This window comes from Opisthorchis viverrini (genome assembly GCF_000715545.1).
Source record: "Opisthorchis viverrini unplaced genomic scaffold opera_v5_153, whole genome shotgun sequence".
NCBI lineage: Eukaryota > Metazoa > Platyhelminthes > Trematoda > Opisthorchiida > Opisthorchiidae > Opisthorchis > Opisthorchis viverrini.
Window position 1 is genome coordinate 781,316 of NW_008751810.1, and position 25,081 is coordinate 806,396.

The following is a 25,081-nucleotide window of genomic DNA, read 5'->3' on the forward strand; positions in this document are numbered from 1 at the left end:
CGTTCAATGTTAACTGACCTCCTGGTCAGCTTCGTTCACCCCGCTATCTTGGATATATATATATATATATATATATATATATATATATATATATATATATACGGAGAACTGTGTTTATTTTCGACGTTTTAAGGCAATATGAAGAATGAAGACCCCACCTCCTGGATGGTAGAATGAAGTACGAAGGCCCAAGTAAAAATTCCAAATTCGTTCCAGTCTCCAGTGATTAGTGAGATAATAATAATGGTAGACGAATGGCTCAGACGCTAGTTGTTTGATGTTTTTCCTGATGAACAATCTTCTTGGTCTTGTAAGGCCTGTGCCGCACAGCTGGTTGCCAAATCACACCTGGTTCGCTTACCCGGATTGAACAGCTTTAGCCTACAATGCTCATTTTGGCTTTCCTCAGCGCTATCACAGGAAGTCCGGTTGTTCTTATGCCTACTCACAAGCGTTGCCTATCAAACGCAAAAGATCGCATCAGCATATGCCTTCTTTAGAATTCCGAACAACCGTATACATATCAAATTATTCCAGGAGAGTTGAAAACTAAGAGAAGTTACTGTGAATTTTAACATTGTTGAAATACAAACCAACCATAATGAATAAATCATATCGTTTTCGAAAGATACTGATATGCAACTGTTCGCATTTGAGCATCTCATAGGAATTTCAAGCCAATGCACCACAATTAAGTGACGAGGAGACTAAACTGTTGAACCTTTAGTTGGTGGTTCTAATCCAATATGGTGCGGTCGATTCGTTGGATATAACTCAGTCAGCTTGTCCAAATGCCATCTGACGCCATAGATGATCTTCAGGGAGTTTGTTTTTTGGTTATGAAGAAAAGCTTTCTTGTTGATTGAACATAGCTGGGTTCACGAGCTCCTGGTCGTTTTGTAGTGTTTAGCAAAAGTTAACCGGGACTCAAAACTCATCTGGCACATGTCTGAATACATTGTTCCTTCCCCAGAGCAACCCAGAAAATGATAGCTAATTCGGCTGCGTTGAAAGAGGGACTTAGCCCTGCGCAACCCATTGGACAGAGAATCGTTGCAAGTGAGGTTTTTAGTTGGGGAGGGTACAGCATATCCCCAGATGATCAGGTGGAATCAACGGGACATCTCAGCATGATTTCCATCTGGCAAAGCGCTTCACTGAGACACTTTGCTCGTCATTTATGCGTGTAAAATTTCGTCCCACTTCGTTTCAGCCCGGATTCGGACTTCTTTTTGATATTGATGGCGTCCTCGGTCGCGGAGCAAACGTATTCCCACAGGCACAAGAGGCCTTCAAATTGTTGTGCGATCCGGATGGAACGGAACTCCGCGTACCAGTGGCATTCGTGACTAATGCTTGTGGGAATACCTTATCCAAGGTTGAACGTCTGTCGAGATGGTTCAATGTCGAGGTGAGTTGTAAGGGCTATGAAAGCAACCGCAGGTGGCTAGAGTCGCTGTCTTTTCGAGCACATAAGTTTACCCGGGTAAATAATTCTACTCAAGCCAACCGTTGATTCGATTCTGAAAGTTGGACGAATCGAGTCGACCACAACTATTGAGTCTGAAATTTGTCAAAATTTCGACTCCGTTTACACTCATTCGAACCTTGAATGACCTGGAGTGAACAGCTCGGTATTTATTATAACCTGGGAGATCGATCGACGTGAGCTTCGGTTCGCTCCTGTTTATCAAGCAAACTTAGTTCCTGATCAGCTCTTTGGTAAATTGTATCAGGCGGTCGTGATTTGTTCACAGTACTCTAACTGTTGATCTGACTAAGACTAATGAAGCCTTCTGACTGGATGACCTTGGCTTGCATTAGCCTTCATTTGTACACTGTGAAGCGCTGGGATGATTGTTCGGCAGGCTTTGGACCGGATTAGAACAGTTGTTTGCTGATTAATTTGCCTTTCAACTTGTTTTAACCTCTGCGTTGCCTGTTAGCCCATAGGTATGCGGCAAAGTCGGAACCGCAGTCTACTATCTCAGAGCTAGTAGGCTATCGCGTCCCACGAGTTATCTATTTGAAGTGACATTGGTTTGGTCTAAAAATTTGAGGCATTTTTCTGTGCGATTCCGCCTGTGCCACAAAATCGAGAGTATTCACGAAACATTCATCACTCGAGTCACATGATTTGTAATTTATCAGTATGGGAATGCTGTCTGTGATGAAACATAACCGCGTAGTTTTCCCACCGTCAACTGTTTGTGATGTTATTTGGTTGCTTTGTGTGATTACTTTCATTTGCCTGGAATCGCGCTACTTAAAAGAAGCGATCGACCAAAATGAGTTTCTTCCAGGACTTATTAAGGTCCCAGAATGTGAAGGAAGTTGTATAGAATTAGCCCGAATACAGTCTTCTTGGTTGGTTGTCAGAGTGGTGATCTCACCACCGCAGTCAGCTACAGTTTGGTTGCCTATCGCCAAGCCGGATGTCAATTAGCTTGCTTCTCGGTTTGTGTGTAGTATCCTGCATTGGATGTTTATCTCTTATCGCTGACCATTAATCATGGGCCGCTGATGCCCATGACATCACGAGAGCTGGTCTCAGGAAGGACGGAAGACGTCCTTTTTGCAATATGCGTCCTAGATCCCCATGAATCATACTAATCGATATGGCGCCTGAAACTTGGTTTGAAACGACAGGGAACACGTGTGTAACGCAGGCACAACTGTTTATATTTTTGAGCAGAATCATGTATGGTCGTTAAATATGCTTCATTAGAATCACGATCAAATGCGCTGTTTTCGTGTGTAAGCCTACTGGTGTTCCGAACTCAGCTGAAGCTTCAAGCGAGAATTAACCAGACCATAGTCTAAGATGGCGTTTCCCAAATGGATGGTTTAGTTCTGTATGGTGAATGATCGTGTGAAGTAGCGCAGAATGGGTTGCTGAGCGGTAACGGAAATGTTTGCTGTCTTGGGCGTTTGTGACCAATCAGCATGCTTGTTTCATTCATCAAAATCCAGAAGTGAGATGTCACGTGTACAACATCCACATAATTATTTCTTCATCCTGGGAGCCGCCGTTCACGTGCATCCCGCCTTACTTGGATGAATCCGTGAGGTTAGTTTAAACAAGCCAGAATGTTGAAAGTCAGTTGGTTACCGTTGTTGGTTGTTACCGTTGGTTGTACCGTTGTCCGTTTGGCAGTCTCGGTTAGCTCAATGATCTCTGTTTATATGCAGCATTGTTGAAGAGCATCCTAACGGTTTCTTCTCAGAGAATCAGAACGAAGTTAGAATCTAATAGAGGTATGAGAATTTGCGAAATGCACTCGTTTGCACAGTAATTTGGTTTTAGTGGGAAACTCAACTGAATCCAAGCAGTCCTTGTTGGAACCAACCCTGTGTGCGAATGAGTGCAGTTCACAAATGCCACCCAAGTGTGGTTCAAGTAGAACATACATTTGAGGGAAACTGGGGGGACTGCGCTTACTTGATGAACCTCAAGAATGGGGAAAACCGTACGTGGGCTGTCGAAGAGTTTCCAGCAACCTTATGTTTCGTAGAGTTATGAGCGACTTTAGGTAGTGCGTAGAATTTAGCAAGAGACAGCACTTACAAATGAATGCAACTCCAATACTCTATGAAAATCATTGAGTTATGAAGAATTGCCGACGGTTTTTTTCCACGTTGGACATACCTCTGTTTGATATTCCTCGCAATTTCCAGCAAGATGCCTTTTCTCAAATGAAACATCTTCCTCTGACCCAAAGATCCCACGATCCATCATGTGTTTCGAGCTATGCATTGTACCTCACGATGACCAACAATGCATCCATTGACGATCTTCTGATTGCTCTATCCTGGCTTGGTTAGACAGAGCACCTGTATGTTCTGTGAATGACAGTCTCGTGCAGAAGCCATCGGCGAAGGCCGCCTTTTACAAACTGAACAAGCACAAACTGATTATTTCTCATCATGCCTTGACTTGTCGTTGGATGAATGGATCTCGGTCTGCCCGTCTTGCACGTACAATCAGTCAAATTCACAGACTAAACTGTCGATTGTCAATCGCTTTTCTTCCTTCCATTGCTTGTGCTTGGGTGTTACGCTGTAGATTTGAAGCAGTTCTCATGCTATTAATAGAAGTTTAGTTCATGACAGACTGGTATCACAAAGAAAAGGTAAAACTACTGCTTCAAACTATTTCTTAGATGGCTTCTCCTCTTGTAGAGAGGAGTTGTCGTGTAACCGCGGCTCCCTATACCATTGTTAGTTGTTGGATTGACTTGATCTGGAGCAGGTTTGTCAAAGTCGGGTGTTGTAAGACCCTTACATCAGGATGAAGACTGGTCAATAACAGGTGGTCAGGTTTATGATGCACTTGCAACAGGTCATCTACTCTCTCTCTACATTGGTTTTTACGTAAATACACCTGCTAATGTCGGTTCTCCACCTGTCAGATTATCGTGATCATCACTAAACCAGTATCTCTCATAAACGAGCTCGAGGTAGCTTAGTGGTTAAGGAGCCAACTTGCTGACCAGAAGGTCTGTGGTTCGAATCCGACCTCTGCCTCTCGACTTCCCCTGTCTAGGTTCGGGAGACCTGGCAGTAGCCCAGTCCTCATGCCCCATCCATTCGCATGGTAGCTAGGCACCGAAAGGGTGCTACAGTTGATCAATTATTATCTCTTATTGATACCGCTTTTATTCATCTCCCAAAGTGGTGATCTTAGTGAAGACTTCTGTCGTACTGCTTTGTATTTCGCTTTCGTGTGTTAAATCACTAGAAGTTAGAAGAAACTCTCCTCAGTACTTGATATTGTGCACTAGTCATAAGCTGGCCGGGGGCTCTTCCTCATCTCAAATATCTGAAGCATGGGGCTGTGCAACACATCCGGTTGAAGAATATCCCAAATGAGAGGTTCAGTTTGGTATTGGAAGCGTGGATTCCAAACATTTCTGGATAGCTGGTTTCAGTCTGTTAGTTGGATACAACTGATATCCGTTTCGGGTGAAGGAACGAAAACCTCAAAAATGGTGTTATTCAGAAGAACCACACATTAAATTGTTGTGAAGAGGAATGCTGTTGTCCTTGTTGGTCGTCGTTATGTAAAATAATCTTTCGCACGTTACACTTACGCTATTTTTTTCATACAAAGCATGCTGAATGTGACGGGAGATGGTGTAGTACACAACAAGGAGCGGAGTGAACGATCCGCTCAATTGTATCATGGGATTTGTTCACCTAAAACACAACCAAATGTCGTGCAATCCTACACAGGGCTCTGTTTCTTATGTGGCTGGGAAATGGGCAGTACAAGCCGCATACATACGTCAGTTAGACCTTTCTTAGTGAAAACCGGTGGGCTTCGAACGGAAGACAGACTGACGAAAATATCCTACAAAGCAGTTGCCTACTACACAAACCACCAGTCAGCAGTCTATTCACTGATACTTGCGAACGTCTTCGATCAAAAGTTAAGGATTACTTTAGGCAAAATTGGTTCACCATTGCGACAATCGGGGAACGCATCATTTATATTTAATTTTCGATCAATGGATGAACGGGGTAAGCGAGATGTATTGTCCTCGTTACAACAGAAAGTGGTACAAGTTACGAAGGCTTGTTTAAGTAATAAGGTTCTTCGCGAACCTCGTCATAAGACAGTCAGCTTATCATATTTTAGAAGTGTATACTGTGCATTAAAATAGAGAAAGTTGCCCGTGCGAGTGCGAATGAATGTGAGTGTCCTCAGGGATGTCTTTCTCCTTGTTCAGCAAGTAGTTGAGAGTCAAATTGTCTAGAGCTTCTGACGCCTGAGTACCGTCAACCGGAACCACTCATCTGGTACTGAATAGATTTAACGTTGGCAGCATAATGATCGCACTCCACCCACAACTGTTTGAATTTTGTGGCACTACTATTCTTTTAATAATTGAGTCCTCCAGTTTATGACAGCCTCCCTAATTAGTTTGAAGTTTCCAGTTTGATTTGAAGTCTCTATAGAGCGTATGCTGTGAAACTTCTATTGTGTGACCTGTTGAGCGCTTAACATGTAGTCGTTCTGTTGAATTGTCGTGCATCTTCAAGATGTTGCGATGTTTGACGCATGCGTCTTCTGACTACCCAGTGGATAACATCGTGAAACTGCAGTCGGACGGTCTGGCATCCACTCCTCGTGATTGATTACCGGCCCGGATCTTGGTAGCTCCACACTGGGGACGATGTTATGTTTAATCCCTTTTCCTTGCAGATAGATCCAGAACAACTGATCCAGGCTCCCAGTCCACTGACCGTGTTCAAAGAATACCACAAGAAGCGGGTTTTGGTAATTGGCCAGGAGAATGTTCTGGAAATTGCTCACGAGTAAGTCTGAATTGACTTTTGTGCAGTCAGGTATTCTATAGCATCTGTTTGTTTGAATGGGATAAATCCAACTTTTTTTTACACATCAAAGAGCGTAGCATCTGATGTTTTGCAAAAGCTGGCAGACACTGTCGCACCCGGTCCTCGTTACTTCGTTACAAAACAATGTCTATAGTGACCGACCCTGTGAAGCGACTGGTCGTTACTATCGGTGTACACAGTAGACGGATTTTGTTGTGGTATCAAACCGAGCATTCAGGTGGTATGTGTAACTAATACACTTTCCAGCCCATTCTATTTTTGGAAGCTTTCCCCCCTAGGAGGGCTATGTAGGATACAGAGACCTGTATTCTCCAATCGATCACTGTTCTATCAGAGAACAAACTTGGGTGTAATTTATTGCTATTCGAGTTGTAGACTTTCTTATGTGTTGGTCTTCTTGTGATCAATAGAATAGTTTTGTGCTTAAAAAGCTCGTCATCTTTCAAACCAACAGACATCCCCATGTCATTTCGGGGCAATCTACCTATGCTGGTGATATGCTGCAATAATAAAACCGGTCAGAGACGGTCTCGCCATAATAGGCAACTCGGTACTTGTCTGATCGCCAAACGTTTGCGATTTCCTCGCAATTTTCGGGCGAAACTCGTTAGATGATCAACTGGAGACATCTTAGGTCTATCTGTGAGTTCACGAGGATTTAGCTGGACCGACCAAATAGGTGTACTGGCCGCAGACGAGTTTACTCTGGTGGATGAGGTTTTAGGAATCTACATTCCTTTTCCTGTAACCCCGCAGCGTCCTTTCAATATCAAACAGTGCCCCGATTTTACTCAATTGGAATGACACTCTTGCCTGAGAAGCCAGTCTCTAATGCTTGTACGATTCTTTCACATATGTATGACGACTGTTATGTGTTTGAAGTTGTGCCAAGTGCACAACACCCTCAATCTTGGAGCACACTGGCCCCTTTTGCTTCTGTTACGTCGGGGCCAGTACGTCCTCACTCAACTCACCACGTGGGAAACCGCTGCAAAGTAGAATATTCTCTACATGGCGTACCCAGATCACAACTTGTGCTTCATGACATGCTTATGCGCGCATGTTTCAACATGACGTAGACCTGCTGATATCACAAAGTTGACGTCACAGTGGTTTGGTTACGCCCTAAGTATATTAGTGATGTATGTATGTATGTATGTATGCGTTTCATTCACATGGCAAGCGCCAACACACCTCGTGAAAACTAGAATTGTCAAATGTCAAAGTTGTGTTTTAGTTGGTGAAAACTAGAGTGGGTTTTACCAGAATTTGAATTAATACAGAGTGTGAACGGAAAACACAGTAAAAGATGATTGCACCTTTCCAATGAGCAGAAAGTTAAGGCGTTGCTCTCTAGCCGCGGTGTTTATCTTTTAATCTTCATTATCTATGATTGAACTTCTGATTTCAGATTCACAAACTTATTTTCCCTCGTGCGTTGTATTTTCTTCGTATTTCTTCAATAAAGACTCTTTCCTCTTGGCACATATGCTCAACTATTTCATGAGTGAACAAGACAGTCCCCAGATTTTAGTCTTTTAGGTAAATACACAGGGAACAACGTGTGAACCCCTGGTGTGGTACGGAATCCACGTTACGACAGTGGGTTCGATTCCTTGCCAATTTCTCTTCTTTCATATTGTATACATCTGGGCGTTCCTCCAACCTTTATGGTTAGTCGTTGATCCTATATATTTCATGTTGTATGCGGTGGTAGTTTGTCAACAAGGATCGATAGACTACCGAAACCGTACGATTTGGGACGTTGGGGACCATTGATTTTTGCAGCAGATTTGCAAATGAGTGTATTCCACGAAAACAGTCCAATTCGGGTTCAAGTAGATCATAAGGTTGACGGAAACTTGGAGACTGCACCTAACCTGATGAGCCCCAAGAAGGGCGGAACCGGTCATGGGCTGTCGAAGAGTTTTCAGCAACCTTATGAATAGTTTCCTTTATGAAAAGAAGATTTAAGGTGACATTTATTCTGTCAGGGCATCAAAGCACAATATCACGTGATTTGTCTTCTTAGCACATGCGGATTCAACGTCAGGCATAGCTAGAAATGAACTTTGTTTTTGGTGTTCTCTTTCCAATTTTTAGATTAGGCTTTCTTAACGCGGTTTGTTTGGACGATGTCAGAGCAGCTTATCCCCTACTGGATATGGTTGATCACGCGAATCGGCGACGCATGGTAAGCTGCATGTCTGGTAGAATGAATAATTCCAAATCTGGACACTGTTCCTCTTCAACATAATCACAAGTTTACCGCCACTTCGTGTGATCCTAAGGAATCAGTTGGTCTTTGTTAGTCTAATTTGATATGTCCACAAAATAGCTTCAAAGAGAGACCGATGCCCATGACCTACATATTAGGCTGGTTTCCGCCCTAATTGTTTTGTGTACACCGGGCAAATTGATTGTTATTCATTCGTTCGATTTCTCAATACGTAGTGCTACGTGTAGCGGTCGGATTGGATTTGCAATACTATCGACCGCAAGTCAGATAGCCGTACTTCTTCAATAGCCTGTTTTATGCAAGCTCCAGAAATGAGCGACTGAGGAAAAAGTAGATGCTCGAGATACTTGAAAAAAACCCAGCAAGGTTGGGAGTACCACACATAAAAACTGAGCAACTTCACACGTCATCTTACATCGAGATCGGTTTCCATTGGGACGTCATTTCCCTCTGCTCCTACCTCTCCCCACCGTGTTACAAACGTAATCAGCGTTGGCGTCATCATTCTAGCCAGCATAGTATGCCCTGATAACCCATGTTTCATCATCCAACAGTAATATCTCAGCTCTTTCGAAGTACAGCATGTTGCTCAGCATCACGCAACGTGCTGAGTAGGTTTCAAAGCATCTTCAACGTCTCTGTCTCTGAAAATAAGTCTCCATAGGTTGTAACGATTTCCTTCAACTGTTCTTTCAAGGAAATACAACAGGAGATTGAACCGGAGTCAGCCATGAACTTAGTTATTGTGCCGACTGGCCCGCAGTTTGGAACTTGTTTGTCGTTTAATCCGTTATTACTTTTGAATATGTCTATTGCGTGGGATTTCTTAAATTTCTATGTGCAAAACTGGATGGTTAAGTTTGAACGGGCGTACTTCCTTTAGGGAGAGGGAATTCTATATTTTATAAGTTGGATTGTAAAAGTGACTTGGAGCGGTTCTGCTAATTTGTAGTTTTGGGTAGCTTCGGAATTTGTAGGCCTTGTCCTATCATTGTCCTCACTTGATCATTTATTCTGTCCGGTTCATCCACACCAAATTGGGTGGAGCACTGGTCTCGAATTTCCTTCTTGGTATAACTTACAGGCAGTATATATCCATGGATGCCGAGATGGCAAGATGGCCCATGGGGTCGAGATGGCCCAACTGGTTAGAGCATGGATTTACTGGCCGAAACGTCCGTGGTTCGAACCCGACCTCTGCCTGTCGACTTCCTTTGTCTAGGCTTGAGCAACCCGACAGTATCCCAGCCCTCATGCAGTCTTCGGGTGGCATGGCAGTTTGGCATCGAAAGGGTGCTACAGCTGAATGAACGGATGCCGAAGATCTGACATGTGGGGTGAGCATCTCACCATTACTCTACTAGCGCATACTGGATGCACCTGGATTATCACGTCCGAACAAACGGACGTGATAACACTTCACCGATGTGGTCAGTCTGCTCAACGCTGATCCAGAAACTGCCAGTCAGCTAAAGCATTAACGCTTGAAACTTGATGAAAAAATCCTATTTGGTGTAAGCAGTTGCGGGGCTCCATGACAGGGCACGGTTCCAACCAGAGTAATTGGGCTAAAACTTTTGGGAGCCACTCTCTTTGGGAAAGACCAACAATCACACGGAGTTCAAGGCGCGAGGTCTTGAATGCAATATCCTCTTCCCCTGGTCTCTCAGTCGCCCCGACCTTGGAGTGGTTCACATCTGTGCTTCCAGCCGGCATTTTACAATCTTTTCAAACAAACAAAAAAAACATGGCACTTCAATGGATTTATTTTTTCGTTCAGAACTTTCGTCCATTTAAAGTGAATATTTCTGCCAAGGGCTCACTTTTGTGTGCACTAGGTTGTTGCAATCGAACCACGTCGTTTCCCTGTCCCTGGTAATGAGGTTATATTAGCACACGCTGGGTCACGGATTTTTCTGCTGCCCTCAGGATAATGGCTATTCAATCACCGTACACGAAGATTCAGCGAGGATGTGCCTACTCCCCAGTGTTCATTTAAGTAATCCTATAAAAAACCACAGACAGGTTTTCCCGAATATACAGTGGTATCCTCACACTTAGTGATTTTAATAGGAGTTTTAGTGAGTACTGTCGTAAAGTTAGGTTTGAAATACACTCATTTGCAAACAAATTTGGTTTTGCGAGAGACTCACATGGAACCCAGCTAAATCTCTTGTTTATGGCGTTTCGAAGAATTTTCAGCAACCTTATAAGTAGCGTATTACGCCTATGACGTTTGAGAACTAGTAAGTCTTTGCGAGATCTCTAGAAAATTTCTCATTAACTTTTGGCTGAATAGACTTTCTGTCTTGGAGCATGGTTTAGCCAGGCTAATCACACCGGGACAGGGGGAAGATCTTCCAAATGAGACCGAAGCGAACCACGCTGGATTCATAAATGTGTTCCTCAAAAGGATCCCATAATTCGTACCCGATAAATTTTCCTTCACCAGTCCACACCAGTTTGTAAATTATTCGTGTAACCTTCATTCTTCAGGCAAAAATAAAGCCCGTTTCGAGAGCAATGGAGCCAATCGAGAGTGAGTCATCTTTAAAATAGCGTCCACTTTCATCTTCACAGACTTCATACTTGCTTTCCATGACATTCTCCTGTTGGTAGAATTTTTGACCAGGATCATGTGAAAAAGTACACGGTTATTTTTTATAGCTAGTTTAATAAAACTGGTCGAAATTCGGCCACTATTGGCTGCTCATTATGTATGCCTCGTTGTTTTTCTTAATTAGCATGGAAAATAACACAAAGAACGTCAGTATCGTTCGAAAATCTTTCGAACCTCCAATTTGCACTAATTCGTATGCAAATGATTTATTGGTGTAATACGTGGCTGTTTTTATAATGACCTATAATTTCGATTGTCAGTGTTAAACATGAATTTTAACGCTTAATTCAACGCATACGTTGAAGCTGGAGGAGGGGTAATGGGTAAAGATTGCAAAGCTCATAAGATAACTGGAAGCAACTTCAGCAACCTTGTGAGTAGCTTCCTTAATGAAAATATACTGCGATATCTCGAATATCCTGCCAACTGAATCATGACGCGGCCTGTGTGCAGCACATTCAGTTGTAGAGTATCCTAAACGAGAGATTCAGTTGAACCTCCCGTGAAAACCACACTGATTTGCAAATGAGTGTATTTCTCGAAAACGGAAAGACTAGTTTGACTTTTTTGGGATAACCTTGACGTGGAATCTGCTAGAGGCGACTGTGATTCAGTTGAGTGGATGAGCTGCAATGGACCTACGCGTTTATGCCAAATAAGCCATCCTGAAGCTTATTACGGTGTAACGGAACATTAGAATAGAGTCAATATCGATGGGACAGACAAAAGTTGTCCTTCCCCACAGGATTTGTCGTCTCAAGCGCACACTTCCTCACATTTAAACTCTGTCTGAATAGTTCAAACCCTGGTTGTGTCGGTCAAAATACGCAGTCATTCGCGTCTATCTAATGGTATTGATTTTTCGCCCTGTGGTTGAGGTCAGACCACTTCTCATCGATTCTTCAGATTTGTAGCCACCTTACACGAGCCAAGTTGATGGGTTTGCATCAGTTTAGGCAGTGCTGCTGCATATAGTATATTTCCTCACTCGCTTCATCGACACACACACACACACTTTCTAGCTGACTGGCGTTCAGCATTGCTTTCCCGGCTAGCACAACAGATGTGGATGAACAGAGCTCGCCATAAGGAAACATTTTGAAACAGCAGTTGACTCATGCTAATGACGTGAAATAAATGTACACCGATTTCACAAGGCTGGTCACGATGAAACAAGGCGGCTCAGTACAACTTACTGATCGCAATTCTTCAGCTCATGCATGTGATTTCAGTCGTGTGGCGGGGATAAATATATTGCAGCCCTGATGTTTCTGTGCCTAGCTGGCTCGTATAAACAGAACAGGGTTTTGGTGCACTAGGAGCACACTGATAATGCCTGAAGCATTTGGGTGAAAAAAAACCCGTTCAGATAGTGACTTGGTCAAGTCTCGTTCCCAGCTGAGTGTTCGCTCCCCTAAGAGTTGTCAATTGACAGAACAGATTAATACAGGAACGCGGAGCTTATTGTGGAACATAACGACATTATAAGTAGCATATTGTAGTCACCACACTGAGATTTCTTGTGGCCTTCCGGCTTTTCGGTATCGGAAAACTCTGTTCCTAACCACTACAGAAAATATGGGCCTCTATTGAAAAAAGAGCAGCAATTAGCTCTTGAGCCGAATGTTCACCACCTTCCTTATATATACTACTGCCTATTTCTAGCTTCTAGCTCGTTGTATCTCAGAATTCAAAAAGGGGGTTGCTTATGCGAAAAATCAAGATCGAAAGAAGTTTTTCCATGTCGAATTTCTCTTTCACTGGAAAATCCTTTCTGATTCGGTTCATGCTCTCTAGGAATTACTAGCAGTCTTTTGCAAGCTTTCGGTTTTCGATCTCCCTCTCATTTTAGTCATCCACATTTTTTGACACACGTAAACCGATTGACTAATACTTTTCTTAGTTCTTACCCGCCAATTTTGCTGTCAAATGAATTTTGCCGTCGAAAGCCCTCCATCATCAAGGCTAGGGTATCCAAACGAAGACCCTGTCTCATTTCACAAAGCAAACTTTACGAGGGATTTACGGCACAAGCCTTACGACCTTTTCCACTAGGTATTTCGGATCGAACGTCGGCTCCTGTTGCTACATCACTTCTCCTGCGAGAGACGCGTCATCCTCTAAACCACTGCAGAACTTTGAGCAGCAGAACTAGTGGGTCCAAATACATGTAAATGGCTCTTGAGTTGTTCTTTTGGTTCAGATCCCCGCTGCACAGAAGCTGAGCTCAAGCCCCGGCATTTGTAGGGACGGGGAACGTTTCCCCATGGGAACGCCCCTACACGGAAAGGGGCGTGTCCTACATCCTTCGGGTTTGGTGCATAGGATGCAAAGTCAGTGTACCAGGTGTGGAAAAGTTGCACAAACGTGCGAGAGCTTTCTCGAGATACTCACTAATCTCCGACTTGGTTCGTCCAGTTGTTTCAATATAGTGGAATTTACACCGAATATCTCTCAAAGTTCTGGTTGTCGTCTTATAACAAATTGTGGGAATAGGTTGGTGCCCCAAATAGAGCCTGTTAACGTCATGTTTAGTTTCTTCTTTTCTTTCATTTCACTTTTAAAACACCAAGATCTCTATTCCCACCCAACCCAGTCTGAAATTTAACTTAACTAGTAGCGAAAATTCCCGATATCTTGAATAGTCATTCGCAGACCACTCCAAAATTGGTGGATACTCGAAACGCAATTTCAACTTCATAGGATTCAGTAGACCTCAGGTCACTAGCGAAATCTGGCTACGCGGACTTTGCTTCCTTCTGTAGAATTTTCTGCCATACAATGGATTGCATCCGTGACCAAGAGATTGTTCACTTATATTCTGTCTTCAGACCGCTCAATGTGGGTGCTTCCGCTCCGTAGTCGAATCTAGATGACCATGGAATCAGAATTGTTAGACCACCAGTTACGCTTTATCGGACTGTGGCAATTGCTGCGTGCAGAACCAACACAATGCTCAGATCTGTTCTATTCGACACTCTTCAATGGGATGGGCGCCTTGTTCTTGATGATCTTCCTTACAGCCATAGGACTTTTTGACGCTTCGTCTCTCTTTTTTCCATTCATTTGGAGATTTCTTCCCTGATTATTGTATGACCGATAAGTTTTAGTGTTTACGACTGATATATTGCCACCCACGTTGATTATGTCTTTACTAGCCTACAGGACGCCGTACCGTAGGTTGTGCATGAATATTCATCATACCCAGCCATGGGGTGACCAGCGATGTTCGAATCGAGGAACCCAAAAAATTAACACTCAGAGGGAAGCGCCCAAGCTGGGTGATATCCTTCGCAGTATGAGGTTCAAATACACACTCACCGAGTAGAAGCGATGACGTTACTTAACGATGAACTTCATCCATATATTTGAATCGTGAGGGTTTTCTTTGGGGAACAAAATCGTGGACTGGCGATGGTTTATCCGTAGGTAGATGTGCGACAGGAGCTCCTTGCTGTGGACTGTCCTGAGGAGTGGTCTCTGATCATGGACCCTGGGGGGCTTAGAAGGAAATTCGTCTGTTTCGAAAGTCCACGCGACATGCGTACCACGCTATCAGAGCTTCCAGATCTTATAATCAACGGTAAAAGCCGGGAAAATAACTTGCTTCAGGTGTCCTAGACAGAAAGTGAGCATTCTACGTAACTGAACCACCTTCGTCTTCTTGGGAAGACTAGTGCCTGCCCCCGCCGTCTATTGATGGCCTGTTTAACTAATTACAAAAGTCCTCATTGTGGACTCCGATAGCCGATACCTTTATTTTTTGCCTCTTTTTATGTCTCCAGAGAGAGAGAGAAAAAGATTTCACGAATTCGGTCTTTATTAATACGTATTTATCAGCTCGTGATCGCTGTGTTTTTTCACTTAGCGATCATTCTTCTGGGTGAACCAACACGCTGGGAGTCAAACTTGCAACTCTTGATTGATCTGCTTATGACCAATGGGAAGCCAGATCACGTGCCCACGGATCCACCTGAGGAGCACATTCCAGTCATAGCTTGTAACATGGATCTAGTTTATATGGATCAAGCGGCTTTGCCTCGATTCGGACATGGAGCGTTTCTTGCTTGCCTGCAAGCCCTCTATCGACAGTTTACGGGACGGAAGCTGCAGTACACTTCACTCTTGGGTAAACCGAGTGAGATCACTTTCCGTTTCGCTGAACACACCCTCGCATTAATGGCCAAACGAATGGGATACAAACGAACGATTGATCGGCTGTATTTTTTCGGGTACGTCTGCTTTTGTAGGCGAATTTCCCCTAGGTTCACCTGTACATTAGAATTGAAATGTTGTCTCTGTAAGAACGGCCATTTGTACCATACGCATCCGTGGAGCTAAGACATTCCGAATGGATTCAGGTCCCATTTTAAATGCTTCATAAAAAGCAGTCCACTAAACGCCTCAACCCGACTCCTCAGTTGAATGTAGTAAGATCGCTTGAGTCAAACTGGTACTGACCTCCTAGAAAGCAGTTCTCAGCTGTGCAATTGGAACAGCTGATCGCGTGTTGTCACTGTCGGTGAAGAACAGATAGACAAGGCGAGATGCCATCGATCCTGCCACGTCCGTTTACGAGACTAAACGCTTAATCAGCTGGGTTTTTTTTCGTCAAAAAGCCCGAATTTTGCCCTCTTCGGCTGCAATTTTCTCTACCTCGAACAGCACAGCATGTGAATGAACCCATTTCACACATTTTCATCGGTCACAAAATTTTCGAAACAATGCTAAATAAGGAAGAGGAGTCATACAGTCAGAACGACGACACATGACGTGAGTTGATCAGCTTAACTACTCTGGTCGATTGCATTTCATCTTCGCATCTCGAAGTGCTCCACGCATCTGTTTGAACAGATGAGATCTGACTCGGTTTCCAAAGTCTTTGTAAGCGCTGTCGATATGAGTTTCACTGTAATGGCAAGTACGTTGTTGGATGTGAGCAGTGGTAAACTACTCGGTGGCACAGTCATGTAATCCTTCCTTTTGTATACTCGTGTAGGTAGTTGGGTTTGGTAGCGACGCCGACAGCAGGGCTCCAGAAATTGAGCGTCTGACTTGTTTGAGAAGTATGTGCACGGATAACTGATTATTTTAAACCACCATTTCGTGCGCAGAGCATAAAATGCAGGTGAATTACCTGAAGTTTTCAAAATATGATTGCGATCTTATTTCTAAGTGGAATGGAAAGACTGGTGGAGTTTCACGGACAATTGAATCCGGTTTAAATTTCTTAGAAAACAAACGAGCTAGTCAATTGAAATTTTCGTCTTGTTTACCTCAGCGTAACCAAAAAGTGCAAATTCACTCCTTTCGGGCCAGAAGTTAGCTTGTGTTGAGTACTCATCAGTAGTGTTTGGAGGGGTTAAAACAAGGCATAACGTGTGATCGATTAAATTTTGAACTGTGTCTTGGATGTGAGATCCAGGGGGGGGGGGTATTGATTCTAGCCCTGACGTCCAGTAGACTACTGAACTATCACGTGTTCTTGATTTTCAACCCTAAACATTATGGACGTTTCGTCGAATCAGCTGAGATATTCTCGTTACTGTGGTTTGATACATTGCACCTTCATTTATTTTTCTTACCTTGTCCCAATTCAAGTGACAACCCGGACGTGGACATATTGGGTTCTAATTTGTACAATAACTTCCTACGACGTTTTCGACACTTTTCTGGTGGAGACAAGTTTGGCAATGATGAACACGTGCAGCGCGTTTCGGTATCGCAGTCGCGCACTATGCCCCCACAAGCTGACCTACTCCCGCAAACGGCTCGCGGCATTGATGGTGAGTTGTTGGGCTTAAAACTATTGATTTCCCTCAAAGATTGTTTCAGTGAGATGCGCTCCCTCTCTGGCGTGTCATCACCTGATTGTGACGCCCGTCAACAAGAGTTGCTTAATCAGTCTTCACATTGAGTAAAAACGACTGCAGATAACAGCTTTTGATGGGTGATACACACCCACGTTGTCTATCTCAATGAGTCCTAGAGGATGTTTGTATACCGGGTTATGATTCCACTGATGGGTAACACAGAAAGCACAGGCTTCTCACGAGTCACGTGTGGACTATGGGCTCCGCAGTCAATTGTCTAACACAATTAAATTTCCATGAACTAATTAAGTTGGCATTTTTAGGGCCTGAAGTTATGCACGCCGAAAGAGGAAAATGCGCATTCAGAATGCCCACCTATTTAAACGCATGATTTTGTGAGCATCCCGCAGTGAGCAGAATAGAGAATGCCCAATCAGTTTGTCATTCGATGCAGTCTGTATCACAAGACGAGTACCGGTGGAATAAAGCGGGGGAAATGGTTTAGTTTGTCGGTATGCTTACTTCCAAGGTTCTTATCTCGTGGGAGGGAGTTGCTTTTTGGGGGTTTCGCTGTTAGTCCGAATAACCCAGTGGTTGCTATCACGGGCTTCCGCTTCGAAGACCCGGGTCTGAATCATGCAGGGTCACCTTTAAATTGGCTACAGGTTCCGGTCTTGAAGATTATGTACGTATGCTTTTCCATCAACAAAACACGTGAGCATTCAAAACTGCCCCCATTTGCATATCAGTTTGGTTTTCACGGGAGACTCAGCTGATTTATGATTGAATGTGCTGCATAAAGACCGCCTCAAGTTTCAGTTGCTATGGTGTTTGAGAGGCTCAGTTGAGTCTCCCGTGAGAACCAAACTGATATGCTATTTGGGTTCAAGTAGAACATAAGGTTGATGGCAACTCGGGTACTGCGTCTGTCTGATGAGCCCGAAGAAGGGCGAAACCGGTCATGGGCTATCAAAGAGTTTTCAGCAACTTTGTGAGTAGTTTGCTTCATAAAAATTAAAGATCTAGTTTTATATTTTTAAGGGATTAATTTAAACAGATTGTGGTGCCCTAAAACCCACACTAAACCCAGTGTACCTGTGTTTATGTGCAACACACAAGTGTATGACTTTCCAACTTTGTGGTAGTTTGCTTCATAAAAATTAAAGATCTAGTTTTATATTTTTAAGGGATTAATTTAAACAGATTGTGGTGCCCTAAAACCCACACTAAACCCAGTGTACCTGTGTTTATGTGCAACACACAAGTGTATGACTTTCTATGAATGCTTTTCTACACATATGTATTGGGCACTCCAGGTACTTCATCCTTCGTAATATTATTGTTGTCTATCAAATAGCGGTAAATCCAGCTTAATTGTGGATGCTGTAATGATGCAGGCAATATGGTGACAATTTCCATGCTTCTGGCATTGATTTGTTTACTGATTTGATTGCCACCGTTACGTAACCAGTCGGGGTGCCGTTATTATTGCGTCGTCTACGGAACGGTGCATCGGTGTGTTACATTGATCGACAAAGTTCCATATATTTAATTTGCAGAAGGCGAAGGCCTGCTGTTATGTCAGCTAAGGAATTCTTCAAAACTTGGAGCTTCGCAGCGGGATCAGTCAACTGACGTATGGAAATGGATCCACTCCATTCTCAGCTGCTTTTAACGCTGCACGGATAGTTTCACCTCGATTGGTGGGGAGACATTCACAGTCCAGTTTTCAACAGTCTCTGCTGAAAAGCCGGGAAGCACTGTACACTTGTTTCATCCCTGTTGTTGCGCATCTCACGAAACTCGGGAAGTTTCTAACCGGCCGGTTGATTAACACTTAACCATTTGTCCAAGAATGGCCTGATTATCTCTCACTTAGACGGAATTACTCATCCTTAAGTTACAAAAACCACGTCACGTTGTCATGTGTGGACTGGCTGTTCGAATGATGACCTCTCAGAGATGCGCACTGTTGACGATGTCTGACGGATGAAATGTCTATTGAAAATAATCAAATCTGTTCACACTACCGTCAATACAGTTCAGTTGTCCGGCTCAGGAAACAAACGAACGGCCGAATACGCTACCAATAGTTCAGTGATTCTGGCTAATTCTTCGTGCATGCTGTTTGTATTCCAGATCCAGTTAGTCGGTTCGATTTGCCCAGACATTCAGGTGCCAGAGCCGGTCGAATAAAGGTGAATTAGTCAGTTTCCGTTCTGGTCGATAGGGCGGTACAGTCCTCACACAGGCTTTTATATGTTGTCAAACGTTAAGACAACGACCAATAAAGATGGCAATTAGGAAACCAGCTGGAATTTAGTAACACAGATAGTGGAATGAGTTGTTTTTAGTTATTCATAAATTACGACAGAGTCTGTCATTTGGTAACACTTGGCTGGTCACTCGCCAGGGAATGCGCATTTCCCACGTCTTTGACCGAAAACCCTGCTCTCGCATGTATCACCTTTGTTGTCAGAACCCTGCGAGATCCAGTTCATGTTCTGTTTTGAAAAATCGGGACTTCTCATCGACGAATTCAACGATGCATATATTTTTTGGGGAAATTTATACGGCAAGATCAACTATCAGCTAGAAAACTCCAAGTTGCCTTGGTAAAATGTCAACCCCTTAGTTTTGAATACAAACCCGTGTTTGTAGGCTAGACACTACGGAACATTAACACGGTCGAAGTTGAAGCCATTATCCTGAAGGAATTCGCTTGCCGTTTTGTGCCAAACAGTTCATCCCAACGCATTAAACACCGTGATTCATTCAGGGTACCCAAGAATCAACTGAACATCCTATTCATGGATACTTCGCCTAGTATAAACTAGACTCTTCAGCGTTATTTTTGGTAGTGTGGTCAACTCTATTCTGCAATTATTCATGGTTATTCCTCATCCAGACACTGTGGTCCACTGTGGCACACCGTGGTTGGCACGTGACTCACCAATATTGGTTAATCAATAGACGTGCTTGTGTGTTTTGGATTTGAATCAATTGATTGAATGCAGTAGCCCATCAGCAGCCTGTGATGTAACTGCACGTTCTGTGTAGCAGATCCGAAAAAAAGCATTTTCTGCCAGTATGTATGATCGTTTATTGTACTGGTTTAAGTGGAATGTCATGCACAGTTTCAACATAAAAACCATGGCATCTGATTGTTATTTATTGGCATCGGATATCAAACACTGAGTGAAACAATGGGGTGGGCATCTGTAGGCCTGAATAATAGGTTCTGCAGAGCGCTCATTTCGGTGTGAGAAAAATTAGAAAATGATAGGTAGGATGAGTGACAGTTGAAGTCAGCTACATTTGTGTTGCTACGGTTTGAATGGATTATTGCAGAGGTGTCATGCTGCAGTGGGAAGCATTTTCGTTTGCTGTCATCAGTTCGTCTCACGGATGTAATAAAGTGCGTATTGAAGCACTGACTGCATGAATATAGATAGTTTGTCTGTGGGATATTCCGTTGTTAACTTATCTATGTATAACGTATATCAGTATATCTACTGACCGATATATACACCATAGTTTCCTTGGATTTCAACGCATTACGGTTGGTGACTTCCTCTGTTTGCAAAATGTCAAATCGTAGAATTCATTTTTTAACGGTCCGCGACATTCAGATAACCATTGTTTCAACTTTCTGTCACCCAGCCATTCTAGTTCAGACGGGAGTATATAGCCCCAAGGCCGTGCTGCAAAAGAGAAAAACCACGTATTGTCATCGCGACTTTCAGGGAGCAACGGATCTGGTTTTGCCAACCTTTGAAGTGGCCAACTGCTTGGAAGGCATTCAAATGGTCCTTGAAATACAAAATTTCCACCCGAGCAAGCGCCCCATACCCAAAGAACCTTGATTAGGAAGTGGTTCTCTCGAGAAAACAACAACTTTAAATAACTTCGCTTTATGACGCTTGTAGATCCCATCCCTTTCGTCTGAGAAACTTTTCCAATCGATTTTTTATCTTTTGTGATTGTTACGTCTCAGTGTCCCACATTCAAGTGTGACAATATTAATCTCAGTCAATCTCAGTTATTCCCGAATATTGTGTAGGGTTGGAATGTGGTTGTCTTCCTGAAATGCAAACATTTTTGAAACAGCGAACGTTATCCCTGTACGACCTCCCGGTTGCAAAGTCTGCTTTCACGGGACCATTCCGACTAAGAATCCGAGTTTCCTTTCCGACGGGCTTGGTAGTTTTACAACTGACACAAAAGGTTTACCAAACCAAGTGAGCAGGTCATCAGGTTGGCCAGGTTTTAAGGCAGACGGAGAACTAATCAAAAAGACCACGTCAGATTAACACACGAGATCAGTGCTGAATGTCAATTATAGGGTCTTGTCGATTGATGTGGTTGCCTAAATCTTACGGTTGGTGGATCGGGGGAATTTGAAATCAGTTCCGATCTGGTTTGGTTCCTCAATCTTCCACTTCAAGGTGCTTCAACCGATGATTCATCTGGGGGTTTCTGCTGTGTGTGTGGGCTTGTGAGTGCTACGACAATTTAGCTGTGGGAGGAGGGAGGGGAAGTGGGTGAAACTAAGTGCACTTCAGATCTATCGCACTTCTGTTGATGACTCCCTTTTCAAATAAACGCACACATCCCACTGCTAGACCTTGTTCTTGAGTGTAAACCATGAAGTCTAAAACGAATTGAGTGAGATTCAGGTGTACTTTTATACCTTCCACCATTCCATATTCCGTAGGTATTGTCCGTTCGGAAAGGGTGGTATCTGCCAGTACCAGATGCTTGGCTATTTTTGAAAGTTCCCTTTTGTGTCCAACGAATTAACATCGAAATTTACAATAATGTCATCTGGTTCCACGATTTCACCCGCAACTTTGTTGGCAAAGTCATGAAATCATAATTTAAAGTACTTGATTTCCCGCTGAGGGGTTTTAAAATACCTGCCAAGAATCTGGGTACACTAACAGTCTCACCGGACATACGGTTTATGGATTTTTAGTAGACCGTAAAGCCATGGTTGGATTACACTTTTGTGGTACAGTCGATACAATAAACTTGAAACCCCCCAAGCCATCAACCGTATGACTTGGGCAACCACACTAACCCGACAGGACCCTTTAATTGACATTCAATAGTAATCTAATGTGTTGATTTGATGAGATCTTACGGATTGCTTCACACTCTGCCCTCTGTCAACTTGGTAAACTATCCACTTGACCGGAAGTTTACCAAGCTCTTGTGTTGTGATGAGTTCTCAATTGAATGAAGGGATGGAAACCAGCATAGGGAATTTAGAATATCTTGAACTGACGCCCACTGCTTCGTACTCTGATATACTCATCTTTTGGAAGCACCGTCGCTTGTCACGTTCAGAGTACAAGTACAAACGATGGTCTTCTTATCGTCGCCAGACAACACTAAATGTTCAGTGAATGGAGGCTACAAATTCCCGTTTGAAATGTGCATAAAGTATTCTGATTGTGTTTTCCTTACGACCTACTACTGAAGATGTTCGAGTGATCAGGATGCGACAATTCGTGGAGAGCAGTGAGCGATACTTCTGTAGTTTGTCCAGATTCACTATACCGCAATGATTACACTACCACAGACACAGAAATGCAACACAACGCCCCCTTTATTAAGAACTTTCCCCCGTTTCTCCCAAAACGAAGGCACAGTAGTCCACCACTGAAAAATCTGGTTTTTATGTCTATCTAAATTTGTCGGTAGGTGAGAACAGGCAAGCACAACAAACAGATGTATTGTCAGTAGAGTTTGTCAGGTCATAAGCTCTTCGATGTGTATTTTGCAGCACACTTCATTGCGGTTCTTTCTCGGCAGAGTTTCAAGGCTTCACGGTCGAATGTGCCTAAGTGTTCTTCAGTCCATAAAACAGAACAAGATATACCTCCAATAAAGACCTCCGGATATCAGTGCTATTGCATTAGTCTTCTGGTTGACATTGTGAACAAAGTGGGCTGAACTGAGGTGAATTGTGACACGTGCATCTGTTCCATTCAGATTTGCTACAAAATGTTCGCCCTTTCCAGGTAGTACCTGTTGCCCCCGCGTAGGCTAAATTTTGTGGTAAACGCTCGATCCGTCAGTCATTCATTCAATTCACCAGCCAGGAACCACGTACCATGAGTACACTGATTTCAGCTGCTACACTTTTTACCACCGACAACTGGGTATACAGCCATGCAAAGGAGGCGATGGCATATTCAGTTAGTTTTGGAACTGGGTAGCTTCGCACTGATGGTGGTATCTTTGATGCACGAGTGCCATTGAATGTGCGACCGGGCCATTTCTCCCATTGTCATTAACCAATAGTGAGTTGAGTCCCGTGGACCACATCCAGTTACCAGCCCAACTCATTTTACCAGTTTTTGTTCCCGTACTTTGTTGCCAGGTCACATAATGTCCACCTCTCAGTCGCTTCCATTAAGTTGGGAGAATAGAACTCTCCGACGCAGGCGGTCATCGGACATTCAACTAACCAGTTTGTTGAGGCGAAATAAAGATGGACGGACGAAATATGCTCATTTACACGCTCACTTACACGTGTTTTAAATTCAGACTCATTTTCATCCTAGTCGGAGACTATCATAGACGGGAGACTCAGCTGAGTCGACCGTTAAAACCAAATGAGTGTATCTGGCGAATTTCGTTCAGTTTGAATTCAAGCAGAACATCCGGTTGACGGAAACTCGGCGGAGGCGCCTACTGGACGAGCATTAAGTCGGGATGCTGGGTGCGTAAAGTAGCTCTAGAGAATTGTGAATGTTCTTTTTTTTACTAAACTGGATAAAACAATCGTTAGGCACGGAAACCTTCGTCCATCAACCTTTCGAAGCATTCATTTCCTGAAGATCTCCAACACCCTACTTCACTGAGGTGCGCTGACGTATTCTGTTTTCTTGTTTTGCGTGAGTGTGACTTGCTTCATTCTGCTAACGGAGTCAGGTCAACGTTAGAGACGACATTGTCTACAGCCCCCACTGCAGGTGTTCCTGGCGGAGTGTTAACTATTATGGTCAAAACGTTTCCTGCCAGTATCCCAGTTGGTATACGTTATCAGTACAGTTGATCCATGCAACCGAAAATCAAATCGCCAAAATGATTTCCGTAAACACAATGGTGTCTGTTCCCTTATAAATAATGAAGTTATAGAAATGGAAACGAGAACTGCTAGTCATCGAAGCCATTTCCCTACTCGTGTAATTTTTTTAGATGAAATGTTTCTACATAGTCGCACTGCTGTTCCCAACCCGTTTCGCTGCGCACGCCACGGTTTTTACTGATCAATTTTCCAGCAGAGTGTGTGAACGACTAGTCCGGAGACACCGTTGACGATGCTCCAAACCGAGTACCTTGGTGAGATCAAAGTTGTTTTTACGGACGATGGTCTGTTCACGTAGATTTTCAACCAGGCTTTTTTTTCCTCTCCATCGGTCTTTTAGAAATACAGGTGCGGAGCCAACAACAATCTGTCGATTTTCGCAGATGCGCAAAGAAATCACTGATGCCGCGTCTGTTATGACAATCACACACAAACCACAAGAACCTGTTTTTATCGACTCTAGCACATTCATCTAACAGTACATGACCATGTAGAATTAGCGGAGTGTGGCAACTGCCATCAAGTGCTGATTTTAAAGGTTGATGATGATAATTTTGACAATAATCCGACATGTGCTTCATTTGATCTTCAGTTTTTCTCCAGTTTTATAAAACGGTCGGTTTTTCTTAGGAATCCTTTGATATGTCAGTCGAGGAGATCGGTGAGAACCAGGGGATTGACCTCTGAACCGACAAAGTGAGGTGTTGGAAATAGCCAGAATACGTTTGGTATAGTTTGAGGGATTGGAATTGATCAAAGTAATGCAGTGTTTTACTTCACAATATTTTACTCAACAAAGCTTCCGACGGTGTTGACCAAGCCATCCGAAAGCCAGCTGATCACTGGTTGATTAGCAGATTAATAATCGATCCTTGTAGACAACTCTCAAGCTTCTGATGGAGCCAAACATTAGTTGGGAACACGTAATACCTCAAGCGGTCTAG

The 25,081-nt window shown here is 43.4% G+C and overlaps 1 protein-coding gene across 1 annotated transcript; it reads left to right on the plus strand.

Annotated features, from left to right (window-relative positions):
• Positions 1 to 1,180: 1,180 nt before the first annotated feature.
• On the plus strand, positions 1,181 to 17,139 carry T265_06986 (hypothetical protein; the record flags this gene model as incomplete). The annotated part of the gene is made up of 5 exons (XM_009172403.1): positions 1,181 to 1,411; positions 6,209 to 6,321; positions 8,467 to 8,557; positions 15,063 to 15,454; positions 16,686 to 17,139. The coding sequence occupies 5 exons, from the start codon at positions 1,181 to 1,183 to the stop codon at positions 17,137 to 17,139; spliced, it is 1,281 nt and encodes a 426-aa protein (XP_009170667.1).
• Between the last annotated feature and the right edge of the window lie 7,942 nt (positions 17,140 to 25,081).